Here is a 22,912-nt window from a genome sequence, read left to right on the forward strand (position 1 = left end):
TCCTTGGATTTCTGAGGTGGGAGCTCTGGTAGCATAGTGCCTAAGGCACTTGACTGCTAACCAGAAAGCTGGCGGCTCAAACCCACCAGCCTCTCCTCGGAAGAAAGGTCGGGCAATCCACTTCCCTAGTGATACCGCCTCGGAAACCCAAGAGGAGGGGTCACTATGAGTTGGGTCCGACTCCACGGCACATAACAACAACAACAACATCATTACGGAAGTAGATTGCCTAACCTTCCTTCAGGGGAGTGGCTGGTGGATTTGAACTGCCAGCCTTCTGGTTAGCAGTCAAATGCCTTAGGCACTGCCCACCAGAGCTCCCTCTGCTGTGAAAGACCACTTTAAAGTGTTAAAGAGCAAAGATGTTACTTTGAAGCCTAAGGTGTGCCTGACCCAAGCTGTAGCATTTTCAATAGTCTCATATGCATGTGAAAGCTGGACAATGAAGAAGGTAAACCACCGAACAATTTATGCATTTGAACTGTGGTGTTGGTGAGGAATGGTGTAAATACCATGGACTGCCAGAAGAAGGGACAAATCTGTCTTGGAAGAAGTGCAGAACGAAATAACATGCCTTGTCCTGTGCCATCCTCAGAATCTTTTCTGTGCTTGAGCCCATTGTGGCAGCCCCTGTGTCAGTCCGTCCTGGGGTCTTCCTGTTGTTCACTGACCCTCTACTTCCCCAAGCAGGAGGTACAACAGTTACTTTGGCCCAGACCTCCTTGTGTATCTCTCAGTATTCATGGGCTTCCCCTGGCCCCACCCAGCCCTCACGGTTCACTCATCTGTTCTCTATTATTGTCGTTTTATCATTTCAAGACTGTTGCATAAATGGAATCGTACCATATGTAACGACTGCTCAACAGACGCCTTTGAGATCCTTCCAGGTTGTTGTGTGTATCAGTGTTTTTTTACATTTTATTGCTGAGCATACTCCATTTTATGGATGTACCACAATTTGTTTATTCATTAAAGGACAATCTGATTACTTCCAGTTTTTGGCAAATATGGTTAGAGCTGGTATAAACATTTGTAAATAGGTCTTTGTGTGAACATAAGCTTTCATTTCTGTACAGTTAATACCCAAGGGAACATTGCTGGGTCATATGGTAAGTGTATGTTTATTTTTATAAGAAACTTCCCAACTGTTTTTTAGAGTAGCTGTAGCATTTTAAATTCTCATTAGCACTTTGCGTTACCTTTTTATTTGAGCCATTTCAAGAGGTATAGGGTTGTATCTCACCATGGTTTCACTTGCTTTTCCCTAATGGTTAATTGTGTCGGATACCTCATGTGCTCTGTTCAAGCCTTTTGCCCATTTTTTAATTGGATGGTTTTCTTACTGTTAAGTTTTGAGAGTTCTTTATATATTCTAGCTATCAAGTTTTTTGTTAGATAAATGATTTTCAAACATTTTCTCTGTCTATTGCTTGTCTTCTCATTTTCTTAATAGTCTTTCACAGAGCAAAAGTTTTTAATTTTGAGGAAGTCTAATTTTTTTTTATATATATTATACTTTTGGTTCACATCTAATAACTCCGTGGATCATAAAGATTTTCTCTTACTTTGTTTTCTGAAAGTTTTATAGTTTATGTTTTATGTTTAGGTCTATGTGACATTTTGAGTTAGTGTTTTGGTTACCTTGTGCTGCTCTGAGAGGAATATACCACAATTGGGATGGTGTGGTAGGTTAAGTTTGTGTGTCAACTTGGCTAGGCCTGGTTGAGTGGCTGGGCAGCTGGATGTAGTTATTCCCCATGGTAAGACTGGTAATTAACTCCATAGTGGAGTGTATTGGAGCAGCTGAATAGTTGCTTTAGGGATGTGGTCTGCTTCCTGTATATAAGCAGCAGCTTTGGGAGTGGTCTCTAGTTTATTGCACATTTGAACCCTGCATGTAGCCGTGTCATTGTTCAACAGCCTGCCATGCTATGCTGACCTTGGGACTTTCAGTGGACTTGAATGAATGGCCTGCTGTGTGGTTTGGTAACATCGGGACTATGCCTTTTTACTTGCCAACTTTGGGCTTGTCAGTCTCAGCAGTTAGCAGCTGCCCGAGTAGAGAGATGCCTCTAGCTTCAGTGGACTGGGAGTAGGAGGCAGAGCTGAAGCCCAAGATTGAGGGGTTTCACCCAGCCCCTAGAACCTGGCACTTTGAACTCGGACTTAAAGCCTCCAAACTGTAAAAGAATAAACTCCTATTTGTTAAGGTCATCCTATTTGTAGTATATTCCTGTCAGAGCAGCACTAGGTAACCAAAACAGGTGGCTTTAACAAAGAAGAGTTTATTCTCTTACAATTTTGAAGGTTAGAAGTCCAAGTTCCAGGTACCAGGCTCTAGAGGATGTGTGAAAGTCCCTCAACCTTGGGCTTCAGCTCTGCCTCCTGCTCCTGGCCCACTGAAGCTGGAGGCTTTTCTTCACTCAGGCAACTGGTAGCTGCTGAGGCTGACAAATCCAAGGTTGACAAGTGAAAAAGGCAGAGTCCTGGTATTACCAAACCACATGGTAGGCCACTAATTCAAATCCAGAAAAAGTCCCAAGATCGGCAGGATATGGCAGGCTGCTGAACAATGACTTGGCTACAAGCAGGGTTCAAGCATTAAAAAAAAAACAAAAACTGGCGACCTTCCTCAAAGTTGCTTCTTATATACTGGAAGTAGCCCACATCTCTCAAGTGGCTACTCAGCTGCTCCAATGGATTCCACTATGGAGTTAATTATCAATCTCACCATGGGGAATAACTATATCCAGCTGCCCAGCCACTCAACCAGTCCCAGCCAAGTTGACCCACAATCTTAACTACCACGGTTAGTTTTTATGTAACAGAATAAGGTGAGATGCAAGCAGGACCAGAACTAGGGTGAGGCCAATGAGGCACAAAATTTCAGTTGGTGCCAAAAAATACAGTCATCATGATAAATACTACTTTAATACAACATTATAAAAGCAAAATTAGTGTGAAAAGCCCATGATCAACAAAATATTAAAATTTTCATAAAGATAAAATCAGTACCAGTGCCATGCTGAGCCATATTTGAGCCTGAGGCAAAAAGAAAAATCAGTTATACTGATCCTGTCTTTATTTCAAATTTGATATTTTGTTCATTATCATTTTTTAGTGGTGGTGGTGAGGACCAGAATGAGTGGTGATACTTTGACTTACAGACTTCTTTCCAATTTGCCTACTACTGTGTGTGGATCGTAACAAATTATAGACAACATTGTGAAGAATGGGAATTCCAGAACTCTTAATTGTGTTCATGTGGACCAAAAAGGCAATAGTTTGAACAGAACAAGGGGATACTGCTTAGTTTAAAATCAGGAAAAGTGTGCATCAAGGTCCTTTTACCATACACATATACCTCACATTATTGCACTTCACTTTATTGCATTATGTAGGTATTGCATTTTTTTTTAGATTGAAGGTTTGTGGCAACCTGGCATTGAGCAAGTCTGTCAGCACCATTTTTCCAGCAGTATGTGCTCACTTCATATCTCTTTCTTACGTTTGAGACTTCTCAGAATATTTCAAACTCCTTCAAAATGCTTTTCACACTTAGTAGTATACAGAATAACGTAACCATAACTAACTTTTATATACACTGGGAAATGAAAAAATTCACGTGACTCACTTTATTTTGATATTTGCTTTATTTCGGTGATGATCTGCAACCAAATTTACAGTCTGAGGTGTATCTGTGCTTATTCAATCTGTATGCTGAGTAGATAATCCAAGAAGCTGAACTGTGTGAAGGATAATGCAGCATCAGGATTGGAGGAAGACTAATTAACAACCTGCACTATGCAGAGGATGCAACCTTGCTTGCTGAAAGTAAAGAGGACTTGAAGCACTTACCAATGAAGACTCAAAGACTACAGCCTTCAGTGTGGATTACACCTTAACAAAAGGAAAACAAAATTCCTCACTGCTAAACCAGTAATAAACATCATGATAAACAGAGAAAAGGTTGAAGTTCTTGAGGATTTCATTTTACTTGGGTCAATAATCAGCACCAATGGAAGCAGAAGTCAGGAAATCAAACTGCATATTGCATTCAGCAAATCTGTGAAAGATCTCTTTAAAGTGCTGAAAAGCAAGATGTCACTTTGAGGAATAAGGTGCACCTGACCCAAGCTATTATATTTTCAGTTGCTTCATATGCATGTAAAAGCTGGACAATTAATAGAGAAGTCCAGAGGAGAAGTGGCACACTTGAATGATGGTGTTGATGAAGAATATCAAATGTAGCATGGGCTGCCAGAGAACGAACACATCTGTCTCGGAAGAAGTACAGCTACAGTGCTGTTTAGAAGCGAGGGTGGAGAGACTTCATCTCATGTACTTTGGACCTGCTATCAGGAGGGACCAGTCCCTGGTGAAGGACGTTGTGCTTGGTAAAGTAGAGGATTAGTGAAAAACAGGAAAACCCTCAATGAGGTGAATTGACACAATGGCGGCAACATTGGGCTCAAGCATAACAACAATTTTGAGGATGGCTCAGCATCTGGCACCATTTCATTCTTTTGTACATTGTGCCACTGTGAGTTGGCACAAACTCAATAGCACCTAACAAAAATATGCCTTTCAGAATCTTCAAACAGTGCTCCATGCCTTTTGTCCAGGGTTTGTAGTTGCATCTACAGAGAGATACTTTGAATAGAATGTACTTACCCTGTCTCACCCAGAACCAGAAGTCTGCTGTTTTTGTTTTTTTCTAAGATAAATAAATTATAGTGGTGATGGAAAACACAAAATGAAATCGTATAAATTGCAGCAGCTGTGCCTAGGAGGAAGCACCTAAGCTAGCTGCACATTTGGAGTGACATTCATTAATAAGGGGAGCTCTGGTGGCGTAGTGCCTAAGGCATTTGACTGCCGATCAGAGGGCTGGCAGTTCAGACCCACCAGCCACTCCTCGGAAGGAAGGTTGGGCAATCTACTTCCATTAGTGATACAGCCTCGGAAACCCGAGGATGGGTCACTATGAGTCGGGTCTGAGTGGACAACAATTGAGTTTGGTTTTTGGTTTTTCATTAATAAGACATAAATAATGTCACTGATCCTAGTCTGAGTCACCTCTCTTGCTCTGTTGTATGTTCCCTTTGGCTACACCACAGGCAGAGCTACTAGCTTTTGCTTAATTTGCTGCCATCTGGAATTAGGCACACTTTTGCTCAGTTTCTCAATATTATTTTCCAAAGTCCCTCTCTTTGCCTACCTGGAAAACTGTGGCTCAACTATCCTTCATGAAAATTGGGCTGACTTTTAACAGAAGATTTTACAACCTCCCTAAAGAGTTCATTCCTGTGCATGAAGGTCCTTACCATCAATCAGGTCATGTTTTTTCCCCTAACCTCACATTCTCATGCTTAGAGCCTACATCCTTTGGTCTGGTCCTCATGGAGTTGGAGAACAGCTGGTCGACATCCTCTATTTCCTTGAAGATTATAAAGTTACTGTTCAGTCTTCTCCTGTCTAAGCAAACCAAACCTAGTCTTTTTTTTTTTTTTTAAACACTCCCTTGTGGGTCATATTTTCTAAACACTTCTATTATCTTTGATACCATCTTTCAGCCATTTCTAACCTCTCCAGTGACCAAATTGAAATCAGTACGGGTTTCCTTGGGACTAAAGGTGCCATGTGGGTGATAAGGACATTATATGGCAATTATATTTCTTAATACTGGGCACATAGTAGGTGTTTGGTAAAAATATACTTATTAATTTTGCTTTACCTTTTATTTTATTCTATGAGTCAGGGCTGACTCAACGGCACATAACAACAACAACAACAACAACAGTATGTTCTTATTGGGAGTTACTATAATGACCCCTTCTCTACTAACTTATCTGGTTATGTTTTTTTTGTTGTTAATATTTTAAAATTAATTTGCAAGTTCAGAGCAAAAGTATGTTTTCTTTTAGATCTGACAAAATAAGTGCATGATTCATTTTAATGGCTTCTTTCAAACGTGAGATGATCCTTTTTTACAGTTACTAAAAATAGTTATGTTTTGAGTTCAGTGGAGGAAACACAGTTTTACTGTGGATACTTAAAATACTGGTAATTTAAAACTCTAATGAATGTAATTTGTTTTGGTTGTTATACTATTAATAAGTATGATCTGTTCCCTAAATCTATTTTGCAAAGCACACTATGCTTTGAAATAAAAATTATTTGTTGGAATTTGACACTATATTTTATCAAAAGTTTAATCATATTTCTTCCTGAAAAGAGAATTTGTGATAAGGTTATCACTTCATTTCTTTTCTACTCTTCAATCTCTCTTAAAAGAGATTTATTAATTTAACTAATAGACTCTTTATTCAGATGAAATTATTTAGATTCTCTCTCAAAAACATTCTCTTCTTTGAAATAATGGTTGTCAGGATCCAGACCAATCTCCCTGATTCAAATCCTACAGTGAGCCTTCTTTTCCTGACATTATGCATTCGACAGAGATCCAGTTTTGGAAGTTACAATGAAATGAAAGGCCAACCACATGCTTCCTCAGACTTCATGAATCATTCAAGGCAAAGAATAAGGACCACAAAGAGGGATTTTCCAGTGCAGTCATTTTTCCATTTTCTAGTGTTAGTTAAGGGAGCTCTGGTAGTGCAGTGGTTAAAGTGCTGGGCTGTAACCAAAAAGTCAGCGGTTTGAACCCATCAGCTGCTCTGCTGAAGATGTGGCAGTCTGCTTCCACAAAGATTTACAGCCTTGGAAACCCTATAAGGCACTTCTAGTCTGTCCTATAGGGTTGCTATGAGTTGGAATTGATTCTAGGATGACATTTGGTCTTTTTTTTTTTTTTTTTTGGAAGTGTTATTTAACCTTGTAACAAGCTATTTACTATGTATTAAAAGCACTCCTTACTTATTCCTATTGGTTGTTTCAAGCAAATATTTTGTTTGCCCTTTGGCTTCCATGTCTAGTCCTTTGAAGCAGTAGAAACAGTGCTTCCTTTGTAATTAAATAGAAACTTTCTTTTCCCTCTCTCCCCAAGAATTTGATGTTTCAGCTAATTGGTATTTAAACTTATCTACCTTTCCTTGTATAGACATGATTGCCAGGAATGGCAGAACTGGATGAAGGATCAGCCACTAGATAATACAGCTCCCCTGGAGAAACATGTTTCATTCTCATATGAAATATCAAAAAAAGAGAACCTGGTTTTACAGTTATTTAAAGATGTTCAGTGACACATTATTCTTCACATAATTTGGGAACCTATAGTATTGACTAAGGAGTTCTGGTGGTATAGTGTCTAAGGCATTTGACTGCTAACCAGAAGGTTGGCAGTTCAAACCCCCCAGCCACTCTGCAGAAGGAAGACTGGGCACTCTACTTCCGTAAAGATTTACCGCCTCGGAAACCCAAAGGGGGTCGCTATGAGTTTGAATCGACTCAATGGCAGTGAGTTTGGTTTGTTTAGTTTTTGAGTCATGACTAGTGCTCTGTTGTGAGACTCCAACACCATATTACATCCCAGTGATGGGCCAAGTGAAGTACTTTATGTCTTGCAGGATTTTCTCTGACACTTTTTCCTCTTCCAACCTGAATCTGATGAATGATCTTTGGTAACAAATTTTCCAGCTGTTGTATCAGAAGTCTGGCCAAACTTTCACAATTATATATAGTGTGGGGAAGAAAAAGGTCTATAATTAACACACATTCCAGGATATTTTTTCCTTTTTTGGACTGATAAATAATACTGGGTCTCATATGAGGAGGATTATGAGAGCTCCCAGAGGACTAAATAGAAGAGTATGATTTTTAAAACATCTTTCCCCGTCCTCTATTAAGACAAATAGTGTTTTACATATCCTGCATTGTTCACTGAAGATGCCACTTCCTGTGTTCCCTTGGTTTTACATATTTGACGTCCAAAGTCAGATCATAGAGCTGTATTTCTTATCTAGCAGTTAGAGAGTTAATAATTTTATCCATTTGTGCTTTGTTTATTGATATAAACAAAGGGTTGATGGTTATTATCTTTATGTAGCCTGTCTGACCATTGATAAATGAAGAATGGTAAAGGGGCCTGGCTTTGTGGAGAATTAAATTGAGAGAGATGGCCATAGATAGTGCTTCCGAAACTTTTTCACAATCTGGAGCACATAATAACTAATAATGTATATATGGCACTGACAGAAACAGATAAGGCAACTCTTTGTAGGAAGTGTCTAGCCTGAGGCTCCAGAGCCCCAGGCCCCGTTCAGGCCTAAGGACTGAGATGGGGTGTGGGGTGGGGCTGCATATCTGGTACACCTGTAACCCATTCGGTGCCCAGTAGTGGGAAACGGCTAGAATTTCAGGAATGTGCTTTGAGTTAACGTGCTGCTTCTCAGTGGATCACTGTGGTGTGGGGCCTCTGGAGTGTGTGCCTTGTAGGACCGACCCACCACCACTACTCACCCTGTAGGCTCTGGCTTCCAGCTTCCTGTTTGTTTCCTACTCCAGACTGTTGCTAATAAGGATAATTACCAGACTTTCTTCAATCATTGTTTGTGCCTTTATAAATTCTTCTCAAATAACGGAATTGGAAGGAACTAACATTTACTGTTTTGAATTAGATGAAGAAAATTCTATTTAATTTTCTTACCCTAGAGACCTTACATTTTCTCTGAGAGCATTTCTCTTGTGATGAAAATTCCTTAGGCAAGTTTATTATCAGATACAGATGTGATTCATTCAGTGCCAAGGACAACTACAAGGTTCCAGATTTTTGCTGCTTTAGTGGTTACCTTAATTTTAGAGCATAGCCTATGAACGAAATGATTTTAATAAATGCATTTTCCATGGGTTTGATGGGAATTAATTTGATAATTAGATGCTTGTTTTTAAAGAGCCTAATCCTTGCATTTGTACCAAATGTTTATGGCAGGTGCAGAGCAACACTTTTTCTTGTTTTGTTTTTCTGTAGCAAGGCGTCCATTTATAAAAGCGCTGTGATGTTTGCTCCTTTTACCATTGGGCTTCTCTCTAGTTTATCAGAGAGTGAACTAGTTGGAGCACGGACAGGGGAAGTTAGAGAAGATCCTTGGCAAAGAATGGCAGTTGCTATAAGTAAGTCTAGACGCATGGTAGAACGTCTTTGGAGTTGGAGGGGTGTAGTGGAGGAGGAAGGACAGGTGTGTGCTTACTCAGACAAGCAGAGAAAATGTCTGTCTCTAATCCTTTCCCTTCAAGGGATGCCCCCGTAGGGATCAGGTGGGAGTTGAGGAGTTTTATTTATTGGAGACTGAGGCTTACTCATCAGGTCAGCTGCCTGAACTTTAGAGAGAGGAGGCCCAGCCCCAGGGTCATTTGCATACTGTGAAGCCATCCCACATTTGGGAAGAGCAAGGCTTTGGGAGAGAGTGGAGGGAATGAGGACAGGACAAAATATCTGGAAAAGTTGAAACAATCCCCATCTTCTTCATCTGTCTCCCTGGCCCTGTATTTTAATGTCAAAAGCAGTTTGTCTTTCTCTGAAAAGAATACTTGGGCTTGTAGAAATCTGAAGAAAGTTCTTTCCCATTTCATCTGCCTTCTTTTTGTCTTGGACTCACACCTCGATCTGTGTTCCGAGCCTTGCGCATCAGCACACACATGGCCATTTAAGTGTATCGGACAGTCCTGAGGATGTCCATAAGGCTGGTTCTATACAAATCTACTAGCAAATTGTGTGACAGTCTCCTTCACAAACAGGTGTAAGGCTCTTTATTTGCAAATTCGGAAAAGTGCTTGCTGTCCCAAGGAACCAGTGAGTTAACTTATCCATTCTTGTACCGTGTGACAAAAACCAAACATGTAGAAACCAGATGGCGTTTGGTTTACAGTGTGGGTCAGCAGCTGGGGAGGATCAGGAAATGGAGTTTCAACATGATCATGTTCAAGGTATAAAATGATGAAGGATGTTGGACTTCTTTTCCTTTATCATGTAAAGTAGAATAAGGGTGGTGTTTGGATATGTGCATCGCAGACGCCTGAGACGTTGCACAGGCACTGATTTCTTTTATAGTAACAACTGTGAGCTGGACACTAGTGTGCTTTTTCCTTTATGGTTTTAATAACACCATCTTTTTCGAAATATAAACTTGTGAAGGTTTCTATTTCTGGGTTAGGTGAGTTTGGAAATGATTAAAAATCTCCTGCCTTCATCTCTCTTCATCACTTACCCTCCAAAATAAGGCTTTGCATGGTTAAACCAAAGCCCACTTTCATTTTAGCAGTATAACTTGCCAAGTAGTATAACAGAGTGAGCATTGCATTCAGAAAATATGTACCACCTTTTGTGTGTACATGTCATACATTCAGAAAAGTCACCTATGCTCCTACAAACCTCAGTTTCTTCATCTGTGAAATAGGGATGACATAACAGTTTGGTAGTAGTGTTATGAGGATTCAATTACATTAAATAATAGAAAGTTCCAGATACCTAATAATTGCCTTCCCACCATGTCCCAAAATGTAAATTCATTTCTCTCCTTGGCTTCCTCCTCCCCTCAGTCCTCCTACTAGCTCTCATGATTTCACTTAGATTAAACCAAAAAACCACAGAAATAAATTATTTGGAATTCTGTGTAGCCTTTTCCCTTTTGCTAAGGGCTGATTCCAAAATCCCTGTTTTGGGATCTTGACATGGCTCGCAGTGCCACTCCCTCCCCAGCCCACTGCCCTCTTTTTCCCTCGGGTCTCAGAAGGGAGAAAACGCTTCTCTGTGTTGAGCACGTTATGATTTGCTAACTCTTTCTGGTCGTCTTACTGATGCTCTCTACCGCCTGGTTATTGTCTTCAGTGGTTGCTTGGGCTAAGTGCTTTTTGGCCAGTTTGTGGTTACATTACATTGGCAAGTTATAATGCTAAAATGAAAGTGGCCTTTGGTTTAACAGATTGAAACCCAACTCTATGCTGAAATGGAGTTCGGCTTAGGCAGCTAGAGGAAGCCACTTGTAGACCCACATGTTTTGGTAAGATGAAGTAGATTAATGTAAGAATAAAACACTTTATCAATGTAATGAGGCAAAGCAGCATGTTAAAATACTCAGACTAATTTCAGAATGTTCTTTACACTGTGGTGGCCTTCTACCATTTGAATCTCAGCCTGATGTCACTGTATTGGGAGGGCTCTCTCTTTGAGCCTTGCAGATCTCATGCCATGACTTCTTTCTCTGGTCCTTTGATTCCGAAGGGCTCACTGTCATTTGCTCCAATGCTTAGTAAATCTGCATGTCTGAGTATGTCAGGCCCCCAGCCAGAGAAGCAGCTCTTCAAGTGCAGAGGTGGAAGGAAGCCTTGGATGGATGCGTGGTGAGTGAATGCACCCTTTCTAAGTATTTCTAGCTCATCTGTCTTCTGATGGGTCCTTGGGCTTCTCACAGGCACGTGTCCCATTGTTGTGAAGAAAAGCCCAGTATGTGTGTTTGACAAGTTAGCAGCGTGGCGGCTCTGCTCACTCCCCATCCCTGCCGCTGCTGTCTCTGAGATTGTTTGCCTTGGCACATGGCCAGCTCTCTGCTATAAGATGCATTTCCTTGACAGGACAAAGTGTGGAGCCGCATTAGCTGCAAAGTTTACAAAGGTTAGCTAAACACACACAATAAATATTAATAAACAAAAAGGCCCACCCACCTTTGACCTTGAATTCTGTTTCTTCATTCTGTGTTTTGGAATCCCTGTACTATTTGATTAATAACCAGTCTTAGAGTAATTGAGCCTTAAGTATCCTTTGCCTAAGCCAGACTTCTCCCAGGCCCCTCATTGGCTGCTCTGGTGACTCATCACCACAGTGGACGGAGCTGTGGAATGCCTGTTTAGTTCTAGGAGTCTTATATGCCGCCTTCCTGCTTCAGTGTGGAAGGGAGGGTAGATATGCTTTTTCTCCATAAGAGCTTATGCTGACCTGCCTCATGTTTTTCTAGATCTCTGGTTGGGGCTGGATAAAGGATGTGAACAGTAATAGAGGTTCAGTGCCCTGAGCATGGACTCCCTGGAAAGCAATCAGATGTTGGTCTGTTGGCCTGGGCAGTTGCCTCCCTCTAACATTTACACCCTGAGCACAGAGGGAGAGAGTAACAGTGACCTGCTGCCCCTGGAAACTGCCTGTTTGGCTGGGTGTCTTGGAATTTATCAGCCTACATTGTGGATCTTTTCCAATTCTGCACCCTGCTCACTTGAAAATATATTTGAGAACCAGTAATCTTACACTGCTTAGCCAAACCTCTAGAGAACCAAGGAAGAGAAATGACTGTAATACTGTGTCCTGAAGATTGTCTTGGGGCCACTTGCAAGGGGCTGAAATTTTTGAAGGCCTTTGCAAGCCCCCCTCACTGTGCCCAGATTTCTGTCATCTCTAGTTAGAGGCAATTAACTGCTACATTTGTAGGAACCTGAGTATAATAATGATCTGGAGAAATCAAATTATTCTCATAGAAAGTAATGATATTAACCTGAAAATTGTCTTTAACTCTACCTAGCACAACAATCCATTTAGGCATGGGTGAACCATAGCTTTTCATTCATTCCTCTAGCAAACATTTACTGGGGACCAGGCACTAGCGTAGGTCCTTGATACATCAGACAGACGAAACAGACCAAGTTCTTTGCCCATGTGGAACATATGCTCTAGTGAGAGAGACAGGCAATAAAAAGAACCAATAAATAAGTTACATACTGTTTTAAAAGGAGCTCTGTGGCGTAGTGGGTAAGGCATTTGGCTGCCTACCAAAAGGTCAGCGGTTCAAACCCACCAGCTGCTCCATGGGAGGAAGATGAGACAATCTACTTCCGTACAGATTTATAACCTTGGAAACACAATGGGGGTCGCTATGAGTCAGAAGCGGCTCGATGGCAGTGGGTTTAGGGTTTTTTTTTTTATTTTTTGGTATACTGTTTTAAAAGGGGATACATGCTATGAAAAAAAAAGAGAAAAAGTCAATCAGAGTAAGGGGAGTTGGGGAGGCAATTTTAAATAAGGTGGTCTGGGTAGCTTGTAAAATGACATTTAAGCAAAGACTTGAAGGAAGTGAATCTTGGCTAAGATGAACTTATTCTAGATAGGTTTCATGAAATTATGTTTGTAACTCTCCTTGTGTTTCCATATACTGGCTGGGACCATCTGAAAATTTCCAGTGGTCTAGGTATAGTTCTCAAATTAGTCTCAGTGGCAGAGCACCTGAAAGGCAGGCTATGCTTTGCACTCCATGAACTACTGCTGTACTTAATGCTATCTTACAATCAGGAGCAGTTACTTTAGCAGAAAATGTGACGTTTGTAATGCAGCTTCCACAAGCATATGTACAAAGCAACCACAGCCCCCCCCCCCGCCCCCGGAAAAAAAAAAAAAACTGTCAGACTAAATACGATGCACTATTTTCAAGTTTTTCTGCTATATTCACTCAGCATTTTATATGTTTTGTCATCTTTTAGCACTTGCCAGCAGAGAGTGTGTAGCTGGCACCATAAAGAAAAATTGTGGAAAGAAAACTGGAAATTATGAATACATGGCCATTTCACTTAATTTTCCCCCTGTAGACTGGGAAAACACATCCATTATCATCAAAAATCTCAGTCTTCTCAACAGTGCGTAGCCTAAGGACCACTCTTTAGAGTATTGTCAAATATGTTATTAGAGAAGTCTTGCAGAATCTTTTCAATTTCCTCTCTAGTTCCTCAGGAATCTCAGAGAAGGGCATGTAGCTCTTTAACTAAATGCATATTTCTTGACAGTCATCTGATTATCAGCACTTCTGTCCAAAGGGATCTCAGAGACTTCTAGGTATTCTCTGTTAACAAATGGGGTGGGGTGATTAGGGGAGAGGAAACAAAGACATTCAGCCCAGCATAGATTTGGGAGGGAGAAGTTCCATGGTTTTCATTTCATTATTAAAACTGTGAAATGACAATATTGATTATACCGTTTTTTTCCTTAGTGCCCAGTACATTGCATGGCATGAGGTAGGTTCCTAATAAATGGTGATACAGTACTTGCATTCATTTCTTGTTTATCACAGTGAGTTCTGCAGAACCTACTAGTCCGTGGTGTTTCAGCCTACCATTTATAGCATCATCCTTTTTCCTTAATTCTATCCCTACTATCCCTCCCACCTCTGCCTCTTGCTGCAGACAAAAATTAGAAACAGGTTGTAGTTCTCACGAAGAACTCTCGGTCCTTTTTGACCCCAGAGCACCACTTATTTTCCTCACCAGTAATGAATTCCAAGGATCATAACGTCCAGTGACCCTTCTCTTAAACAGCTTTCCATTCAAGTTAATGTCAAATCTTTCCATCTCTGTTTTACTGCTATTGTCCTGCTGTTTTATCTCAGAAATAGGGAGATATTATTAAATGCCTACAAATATGTGTTGTTCCTGAAAAAGCTTTATGAGATTTGGATCTCTGTGAACAAGAAAACAATAACCACCTGGCCTCAATCTGCTGTCCAGAGGGACATATTGTGTGTGTAAAGCATGAAACACTGAGAGCTAAGTCTGCTTCAGTGGTGAGCGTAACTGAGTTATGTGGTTTCAGCATTCCAAGATGCCAGCCTCACATGGTAACGGAGCTGGGAAAGGCTGACTTTGTGGTTTCAAGGCTGTCAGGAGAGGGGGAGGAGGGATGTCAGGAAGGGAACATCTTTTTCATTTTTATAAGGTATCGCACAGTGATGGAATGGAACTTAACCTCAGTAACACAACTTTGTAGTTCACTAGGAAGTGTCCTAAAGGTTACAGGTAACCATTAGAATGATATTTGATTTATTTAACTAGCCATCAGTGTACAAGCAGGACCTTTTTCATCTTAATGTGCATTCTTCAGTTAACCACCAAGCCTTTCCTTTTCAGAGTGTTGTTCGTTGCCTGTGGCATCCCAAACTGAACCAGATCATGGTTGGAACTGGAAACGGATTGGCTAAAGTGTATTATGACCCCAACAAGAGTCAGAGGTATTCCCTAAGTATTGCCTATTTTAGATGGATGACAACAACTGGGGAGAGGGGGTGCTTTTTCTCCCCCCCCCCCACCTCTACTTTTATTTATTTCCGCCTTTGATGGGGATCCACCCTTTCAGAAAATGCAGCTGGTGCAGAGTATTGTGTTTTAGAGAGGATTTGGATATCACCCTTGATCTATACAGAATTCAAAGTGCAGGTTTCCTGGGGATTTGCAGTTCTTTAGCTGAAATGTTGAGTGCAGGGGGAGAAGAAGTCTTGCCCACTTTGCATACCGCCCTGGGTGGTGGCATTAGCAGTGATGCATGTAAAGGATTAACAAAGCAGGGACCTGGCCACTTTCAGGAAATGGGAACAACTTGTCCATTTTGTTGCCTTACTGTTTTGGCTTTTTGCAGTTACCAGTTTAGATGTTTGGCAAGGCGTTTGTTTGCCAGAAGAAGGGGACAACACAAATACTCAACCCCTCACTTCTCTACGCACCCCAAAGGTCAAAGTTAAGCATAGCAGTGTGTTCCAGAGGTCCAAACGCTTCCCTAGAGGCTCAGTTGGTCACTCAGTTATTTCCCTTTTCCTTGGCCACGAAAGGAATTCTGGTGGTGTTGTGCCTAAGGCACTTGACTGCTAACCAGAAGGCTGGAGGTTCAAACTCACCAGCCACTCCTCGGAAGAAAGGTTGAGCAATCTACTTCCATAGTGATACCACCTCAGAAACCCAAAGAGGGATTGCTATGAGTCGGATCTGACTTGATGGCAGTGAGTTAAGTTTTTTTTGGTTTTGGGGCACAGAGGTGAAAGTGTGCTGCCACCCCAAAAAGGATGGTTTTATTTCTAGTTATGAAGACACAGTGACTGACTTGTTCTATTTTTTACAGTATGTCTTGGTTAGCAAATATTAACATTCACATGCTGAATTCACTGGAGTCCCACATAAACTTGTTTCTAGGTCCCACTATCCCTATTAATGAATATTCATTGACCGTAATTTGGCTCTGACTAGCAATACACAGCCCTGACTTACTTCAGAGCTTTCTGGACTAGTGTTAAAACCCTTGCCCTAGAAAATAAAGTTATATTTTATGGTGTATAGAAATAAATAAGAATTTGTTTATTTTTTAATAAAGGACTTGATAATGCTAATTACGATGAGAGAGGTCTGTTTTACTTGAGAAAAGAATTAACTTCATTTAGTAGCACCCTTTTGGAAGACACTCTCTGTGGAATCTTTATGTTGAGAAATGTGCTTATCTGTATTTGTTCCTTCTGAAAGGGATAGCCCAGTCTTGCTGTGGCGAAGACAAGTGTTCTAAGTACACTTGGTTAATCCCACACATGCTTGAGCTGTAGCCCCTTAGCAACTCTGCCAAACAGACTCATTTCCAGACATTGTGCCTCTTATATCTGAGATGTGTACAAATGCCACTTGGAGTATAGGCCACCCAGGTTTCTTTCAACTGGGACATAAGCTAAAATTTGAACCCTATGACCTTTAAGGTGAAAAAGTTGAATGATTTTTTAGTGTCTCCTTTTTAAAGTTATTTCTGTAGGTTATTTTTTTAAAACTAGAGTCCTGTTATCCTTTTATCTCTCCAACCCTTTCATTTGATTATAACCACTGAATGGCAGATTTGCTTTTCCATAAATTTAATCCCTTGTCTCTGAGGCCAGTCTATTACCATCACTTAGAAAGTCAAGGATTTGCAAGATGGTGTGCATAGTGTGTTCCTGACAGTATCTAATGCTTGCAACATAGATTTTCTGTTCTGAGACCACATAAAAGAAATAGTTTGTTTTTACTTCCCTCAGGGGAGCAAAATTATGTGTGGTTAAGACACAGCGGAAGGCGAAACAAGCTGAGACTCTAACCCAGGACTACATTATCACCCGTAAGTTGTTAGCATGACTTAGCAGTCATGCGTCTCTTTTCTGCTCTTATGTGGTGCTGATTGCATGGATTTAGAGACAGAAAAGCCCTCCAAGTTGAGGAATGTATTACAAAACATCTCATTCATGTGGATGGGACTACCAGTCATGTAATAGCCATACCCTTTGGCTTCTGTGACTCATCATATAGACAGGGTTATTTCATGTAACTTCCGACCCAAAAGGGTAAGCCTGTTTGAGCCTAATGCATTACTCCATAGCAAGCTTTTAAAGACTAGCAATCCATTCTAAGAATAGACTTGAAAGAGTGCTGGACCTAGGCTTATCCAGCTTTACCACTGACTGGCAGTGTGATGTTAGACAACTGAACTTCATCAGGAAAGTGAGGAGACTGGATCTAGGATCTCTTCCGTCTCCCACCGAAATTCTAGGACCAAGTGTAGATTGATCCAGAGACGTTTATATATAAAATCAGTTACATGGGGTATGATGAGAAATCTTACCAGGATTGAGAGACTTCTCTCAGGTTTGTCATACACCCTGATTAATCTGGTAGATCTGTGCTTCCCAAAGACACACTGTCTTAGACCTGTAACAGGTGATGGCTAGGGAGACAGACAATCCTGGATGCCCTCACACTTGTCATTAGCAGACGCCCCAAAGACTTCATCAGTTTCTCAGTCCAAAGCCCAGGGGGCGCTATACTGCTGGGTTTTCTCCCTGGTGGTGGGTCTCACGTAAGATCAGGTCCCTTGGAGCTTATGATCAGTAAAGAGATCCCGTGACACTTTTTACAAGACTAGACGTGTTAAAATTGGTGTCATAACCAGTCTAGCTCATGTAATTACACGCGGCCTACTTAAATTCCTCTGGTTGTTTGAAGTGAAAAGCTATTTTCCCCCTCCTAAAAATACCGTTGTGTTGTGTTGCCCAACGGAGTGACGGGTGGCTGTGTTTCCTAGCTCCCCTCACTCAAGGCAGGCATGTTTCACCGGTAAGTGATATGATCCTGGCCCTGGCTGGCAGCAAGGGTTGAGGGGATACTGGTAGAGTTTTTGAGGTATTATAGACATTTCTGTCATTCATATTCTAAAATCCCTTTAAATTCTATTATTCCTTGACTCTCATTCTCCCAGCCTCCTGGGAAAAGTTTTCTCTTTTAAAAGAGGTATTATTCTGCATGTACAGATTGAAAGAAATTATTCTGGGACTTTTTTTGGTTATTTCTCCAGCAAGCATCTCCCCTCCCCAAATATTATATAGTTTCTCTTTCATGTTCTGAGATTTAATTCTGACATTGAATAAACAACTATTAGTGAGTGGACGAATATCACTTTGACTTTTATTGTTGTGTTTTGTCCACCGTATAGAAGTAGGGATAAGTCTCCATCAAGTAGGGATAAGCCACCATGTCGAGAGAGTTAGGCACCTTCCTACATTCAAGGCAACCTTTATCCCAGTTTCAGTAGGATAAGTGCTCCTCCCTTCCGGTTACTCAGTGTTGTCAACTCCTCTTGAGAGGTGGTCACATTTCAGAAACGTGTGAAGTGATTCCAGTGTTTATGAGACATCTGAGGAAACTTCAAGACTGACAGGCAAGCTGCTGGCCATGTAACTGTTGGCTTTCTTCACATTCGGGTCATGTAAGAAAAAATAAGAACCAGTCCCATTGGCTGCTTCTTTTCAAAACCACAGAAATTAAGTTTAACTGCTACTCATGGACTGGGAAATGGGGAACCTCACAAATGTTTTCATGACAGTATGTAACAGTACTTCCTGAGTACCATTGGCTGCTGGGAGAGGTGAACAATAAGTCTGGTCTCCAACAAAATTGACTAATTAGTTACAGTGAGACTGTCTTTTATTATTAGATGAGGACTGTCATTATGACTTCCATTTCATCTTCCAGTTAGTCATGCTTTAGCTATGTCTTTGGATGGAAGGATTATTATGATTGTGAAATTTTTCAAATGTGACTTCTTGTAGCTCATGCCTTGCCTATGTTCCGTGAGCCCCGCCAGCGGAGTACAAGGAAACAGCTGGAGAAAGACAGACTGGATCCCTTGAAGTCTCACAAACCCGAGCCTCCTGTAGCAGGCCCAGGTGACTGTGGTCCCGATTGTAACCTGCAAAGGGGGTACGGGGCTTGGGGGTGGGTGGGGAAATTGATAAGGAACTGGGAGATGTTTCAGACTTGGATGCTTCTTTGTCTTCAGAGAGGTCTTTCTACATAGGCATTTTCAACAAGAAAAAAATTCTTAAACAATGATCTAATGCAGAATCCTAGTATATAAAACTGATAAAAATGGAGCTTCTATGCTGAAATATGGAGGTAGCCTTTGTGCTTGGTCTCCAACTTGAGCCCTTAAGGTTGGTGGGGCTCTGAGTCTCCCAGAACTAAGTTTTAAAACCACTGTACACAGTGTTGGCAGAATATACAACATTGAGCACTTTGACCAGAATCCGTGCTGGATTAGGTTTCATACAAGTTGAAAAGTAGCCATCATTTCATTCTGTCATTGATAAAATGAAGATTCCCATTTCACTAGAAGATGAATAAAAGTTCTTAGGGTTTTTAAGAAAATGTTGTTGTTGTTGTTATTTGCCGTTGAATCGGCCCCGACTCATAGAGACCCCTCCTTGGGTTTCCGAGGCAATATCACTACAGAAGTAGGATTGCCCAACGTTGCTTCCGAGGAGTGGCTGGTGGGTTTGAACCGCCAGCCTTCTGGTTAGCAGTCAAGTGCCTTAGGCACTATGCTCCCAGAGCTCCCTTTAAGAAAATAGGTACCAGAAAAAAAAAAAACCAAGGCAGCATTGGCTGTAGTATACCACATACCTTCACTAGAATTCCTTTTTCTGTTACCACCTGTGTAATGTCCATTTGTCCTAGACTCTCAAGCCTACAGCTTTTGACTTTTTCATCCATCTAAGCCTCAGTTCTGGACTGGCATCTGTTTGGCCTGCCTCTTTAGTTTTGAAAAGGTCTCATGTATCTATCTGAAATATTTCTTCATTCTCTTTTCCATTACTTCTAATAAAGAGATAAATAATAATATATATAATAATATGTCTGTGTGTGTGTGTGTGTGTGTGTATAAAATCTAAATAAATAATATTCTTGCCTGGACTATTACAAAACCCTTCTAGGTAGGCACATTATCTCAAGTCTTCCTCTCCTCCCCACCTGCCTCCATTCATCCTACATACTGTTTTCATTCCCAACTCCTCCAGCTTTCATGTTGCTGCTGTCCCTTCATAAGCTCCCCCCTGTCCAATTGCATTTCCGGGGATTTAAGTTTCTCTACTCCCTGACTGTAACCCACCTTTGTAGCTTTATTCCTCATTTCTCTCCTACTCTGATCTTCTGCTACAGCTGTTGGTTCACTCCTATTCCCAAACACTCATTGAACTTTCTTCTCTTTACTACTTAAACCATTCAGCTCATTGTAAATAACCTTCTCCGTCTTCTGAACTTCTCCAAGTGGAATTCAGCTTATATTCCATTTCATCTGTAAAGACTCCCCAACTAACTGAGCCTGAAGAGCTGTCTCCTTTCTCTAGGTACTAGAATAGTTACTGGCCACACAAATTATTTGGTAATGAATTACTTCCTACCTTTTTTTAAAAAAAACTCTCTTCTTATCTTGAATTATGAAATTGATGTAGTACTATTTGCTTTTCATGTATTTACTTTCTCTTCCTAAAAACATCATACATTTTTTGAGTACCAAGTACCAGCCACTCCTCGGAAGGAAGATGGGGCAATCTACTTCCATAGTGATACTGCCTCGGAAACCCAAGGAGGAGTCGCTATGAGTCGGGTCGACTCGACAGCACATAACAACAACAACAACAACAACAGTACTATGTTAGCTGTTGGATATCCAATGGGGAGAAAATCTTTACCCTTAAGGAGCTTCTTGTCTGCTAGGAATAGTAAAATATGTGGATCAGTGCATTCACTGTTTTTTCCTCTCTCTCACAATACCCAGGAGAGTACCTATGAGGTCCTTGGAAGATGATAAGCCCTAAGATATGTTTAGGGAGCTCTGGTAGCATAGTGCCTAAGGCACTTGACTGCTAACCAAAAGACTGGTGGTTCAAAACCGCCAGCCACTCCTCAGAAGGAAGATGGGGCAATTTACTTCCGTAGTGATACTGCCTTGGAAACCCAAGGAGGGGTCACGATGAGTCAGGTCTGACTCGATGGCACATAACAACAACAACAAGATATGTTTGCTTGAAACTATAATAGCATTTAACGAATATTTGTTATTTTTATTCATTGACTTTCAAATGTTTATGTTTGAGAAATTTTTAAGGCAAATTATTTGTAATTCCTCCTACATTTACATCATTATGTAAATTAAGTAAAGAAGAAGTAACAATAAAAAATGTCTCTTCCTATTTAGAAAAATTGTGGAGGAAGTTAAGATTTGATGGTTTGGTTGTGATCATCACAAATGAAAGTTGAAATGACCATTTTCAAGTACTCTTGAGATTTGTATGTTTCAAACCAGTGTCTGACGAAGCCCTAGAGTGCTCAAAACTGATTCCATAGGAAATGACAGAAATTCAGTAAACCTGAAATTCTAGCCCTACTTTGTCAGTTAAGATGTTGTCGTTCCTTTAGCAAGCCACTTTTGATGCCAGCAAAGAGGGTTGCCCAACTTTGTCAAATAAGTGCAGAGCAGTCAAAGTATAGCTATGTATTGTCATGGTCATTCAGTTTCTGATTTTGGCTTTTTCCTTTGGAACAGGTCGTGGTGGCCGGGTTGGAACCCATGGGGGCACTCTGTCTTCATACATTGTGAAAAACATTGCTTTGGACAAGACTGATGACAGCAACCCTCGGGAAGCCATTCTGCGGCATGCCAAGGCAGCTGAAGACAACCCATATTGGGTTTCTCCAGCATATTCCAAGTAAGGAAATCGTTGTTTGTTTGATTGTTTTTAATGGAGAAATTGTTATGATTGATGATGTGGTAAGAGCATAGCAATAGCTGCTTTGGTGTTTCAACTTCTCCCTTCTCATTTCATTCTTGAGGATGAAAAATAGGTCAGGAACTCATAACTGAAGTTTAGGCTTTTGTTTTATATCACAAGACTCTAAAATGGTAAAATTTTAAACAAGACCAGTTACCTTAGAGTTATAAACCAAATCAAAACCCAAAACCATCTAGTGATAACGACTCATAGCGACCATATAGGACAGAGTAGAACTGCCCCCATTGGGTCTCCAAGGCTGTAAATCTTTATGGAAGCAGACTACCTCATCTTTCTTCTACAGAGTAGCTGGTGGATTCAAACCACCAACCTTTTGGTTAACAGCTGAATGCTTTTAACCACTGTGCCATCAGAGCTCCTCATTAGAGTTATGTTATTGTTGTTATGTGCTATTGAGTCGAACCCGAATCATAGTGACCCTTCCTTGGGTTTCCAAGGCAGTATCATTAGGGAAATAGATTGCCCAACCTTCCTTCTGATGAGTGGCTGGTGGGTTTGAACCGCAGCCTTTTAGTTAGCTTTCAAGTGCCTTAGGCACTATGCTACCAGAGCTCCCCATTAGAGTTATAGCCTAGTATAAACTGTTAGGTGAAGCCCATTCCACCTATTATTTAAAAAAACACACAAATGAAACCCTATTGCCTACATGTGTTATCTTAGTTGAGGAAGGTTCAAAACAAATGAAAGGGGTGCAGTATATAGATCTGTTATTAAAGATTTATTTATAGAGCTACAATAGAAGTTGTATTGCAGATACTCAGATTTCCTCGACTTAAAATGGGTGGGTTTTAAAGCCATTAAACTTATATAATAACACTTATATACATTAACAACCTGAGATATGCAGAAGACACAACTTTGCTTGCTGAAAGTGGGGATGATTTGGAATACTTACTGATGAAGATTAAAGACTACAGTCTGCAGTATGGATTATACCACAGTATCGGAAGAACAGGAGAAAGGGTAAAACCCAGTCACTAGTGCTCAGACGGCTCCCTTGCTACCATCCCGAGAGGGACCGGGTCTCCGGGAGCAAGGTAAGCACGGGCGGGCTGGTGCTTACTCACTGATCTGCACTG

The 22,912-nt window shown here is 40.9% G+C and overlaps 1 protein-coding gene across 1 annotated transcript in view; it reads left to right on the forward strand.

Moving 5' to 3' along the window:
- The window catches only part of WDR70 (WD repeat domain 70), a 544,244-nt gene that overhangs the window by 478,920 nt on the left and 42,412 nt on the right, over positions 1–22,912 (forward strand). The window contains exons 14-17 of the mRNA XM_007951575.1: positions 14,833–14,933; positions 16,746–16,825; positions 18,810–18,926; positions 21,587–21,749. Of these exons, the coding sequence (XP_007949766.1) occupies positions 14,833–14,933; positions 16,746–16,825; positions 18,810–18,926; positions 21,587–21,749 (461 nt within the window). The remainder of the gene's footprint in view (positions 1–14,832; positions 14,934–16,745; positions 16,826–18,809; positions 18,927–21,586; positions 21,750–22,912) is intronic.

This window comes from Orycteropus afer, unplaced genomic scaffold (genome assembly GCF_000298275.1).
Source record: "Orycteropus afer afer isolate SDZICR_OR568_19922 unplaced genomic scaffold, OryAfe1.0 scaffold00300, whole genome shotgun sequence".
NCBI lineage: Eukaryota > Metazoa > Chordata > Mammalia > Tubulidentata > Orycteropodidae > Orycteropus > Orycteropus afer.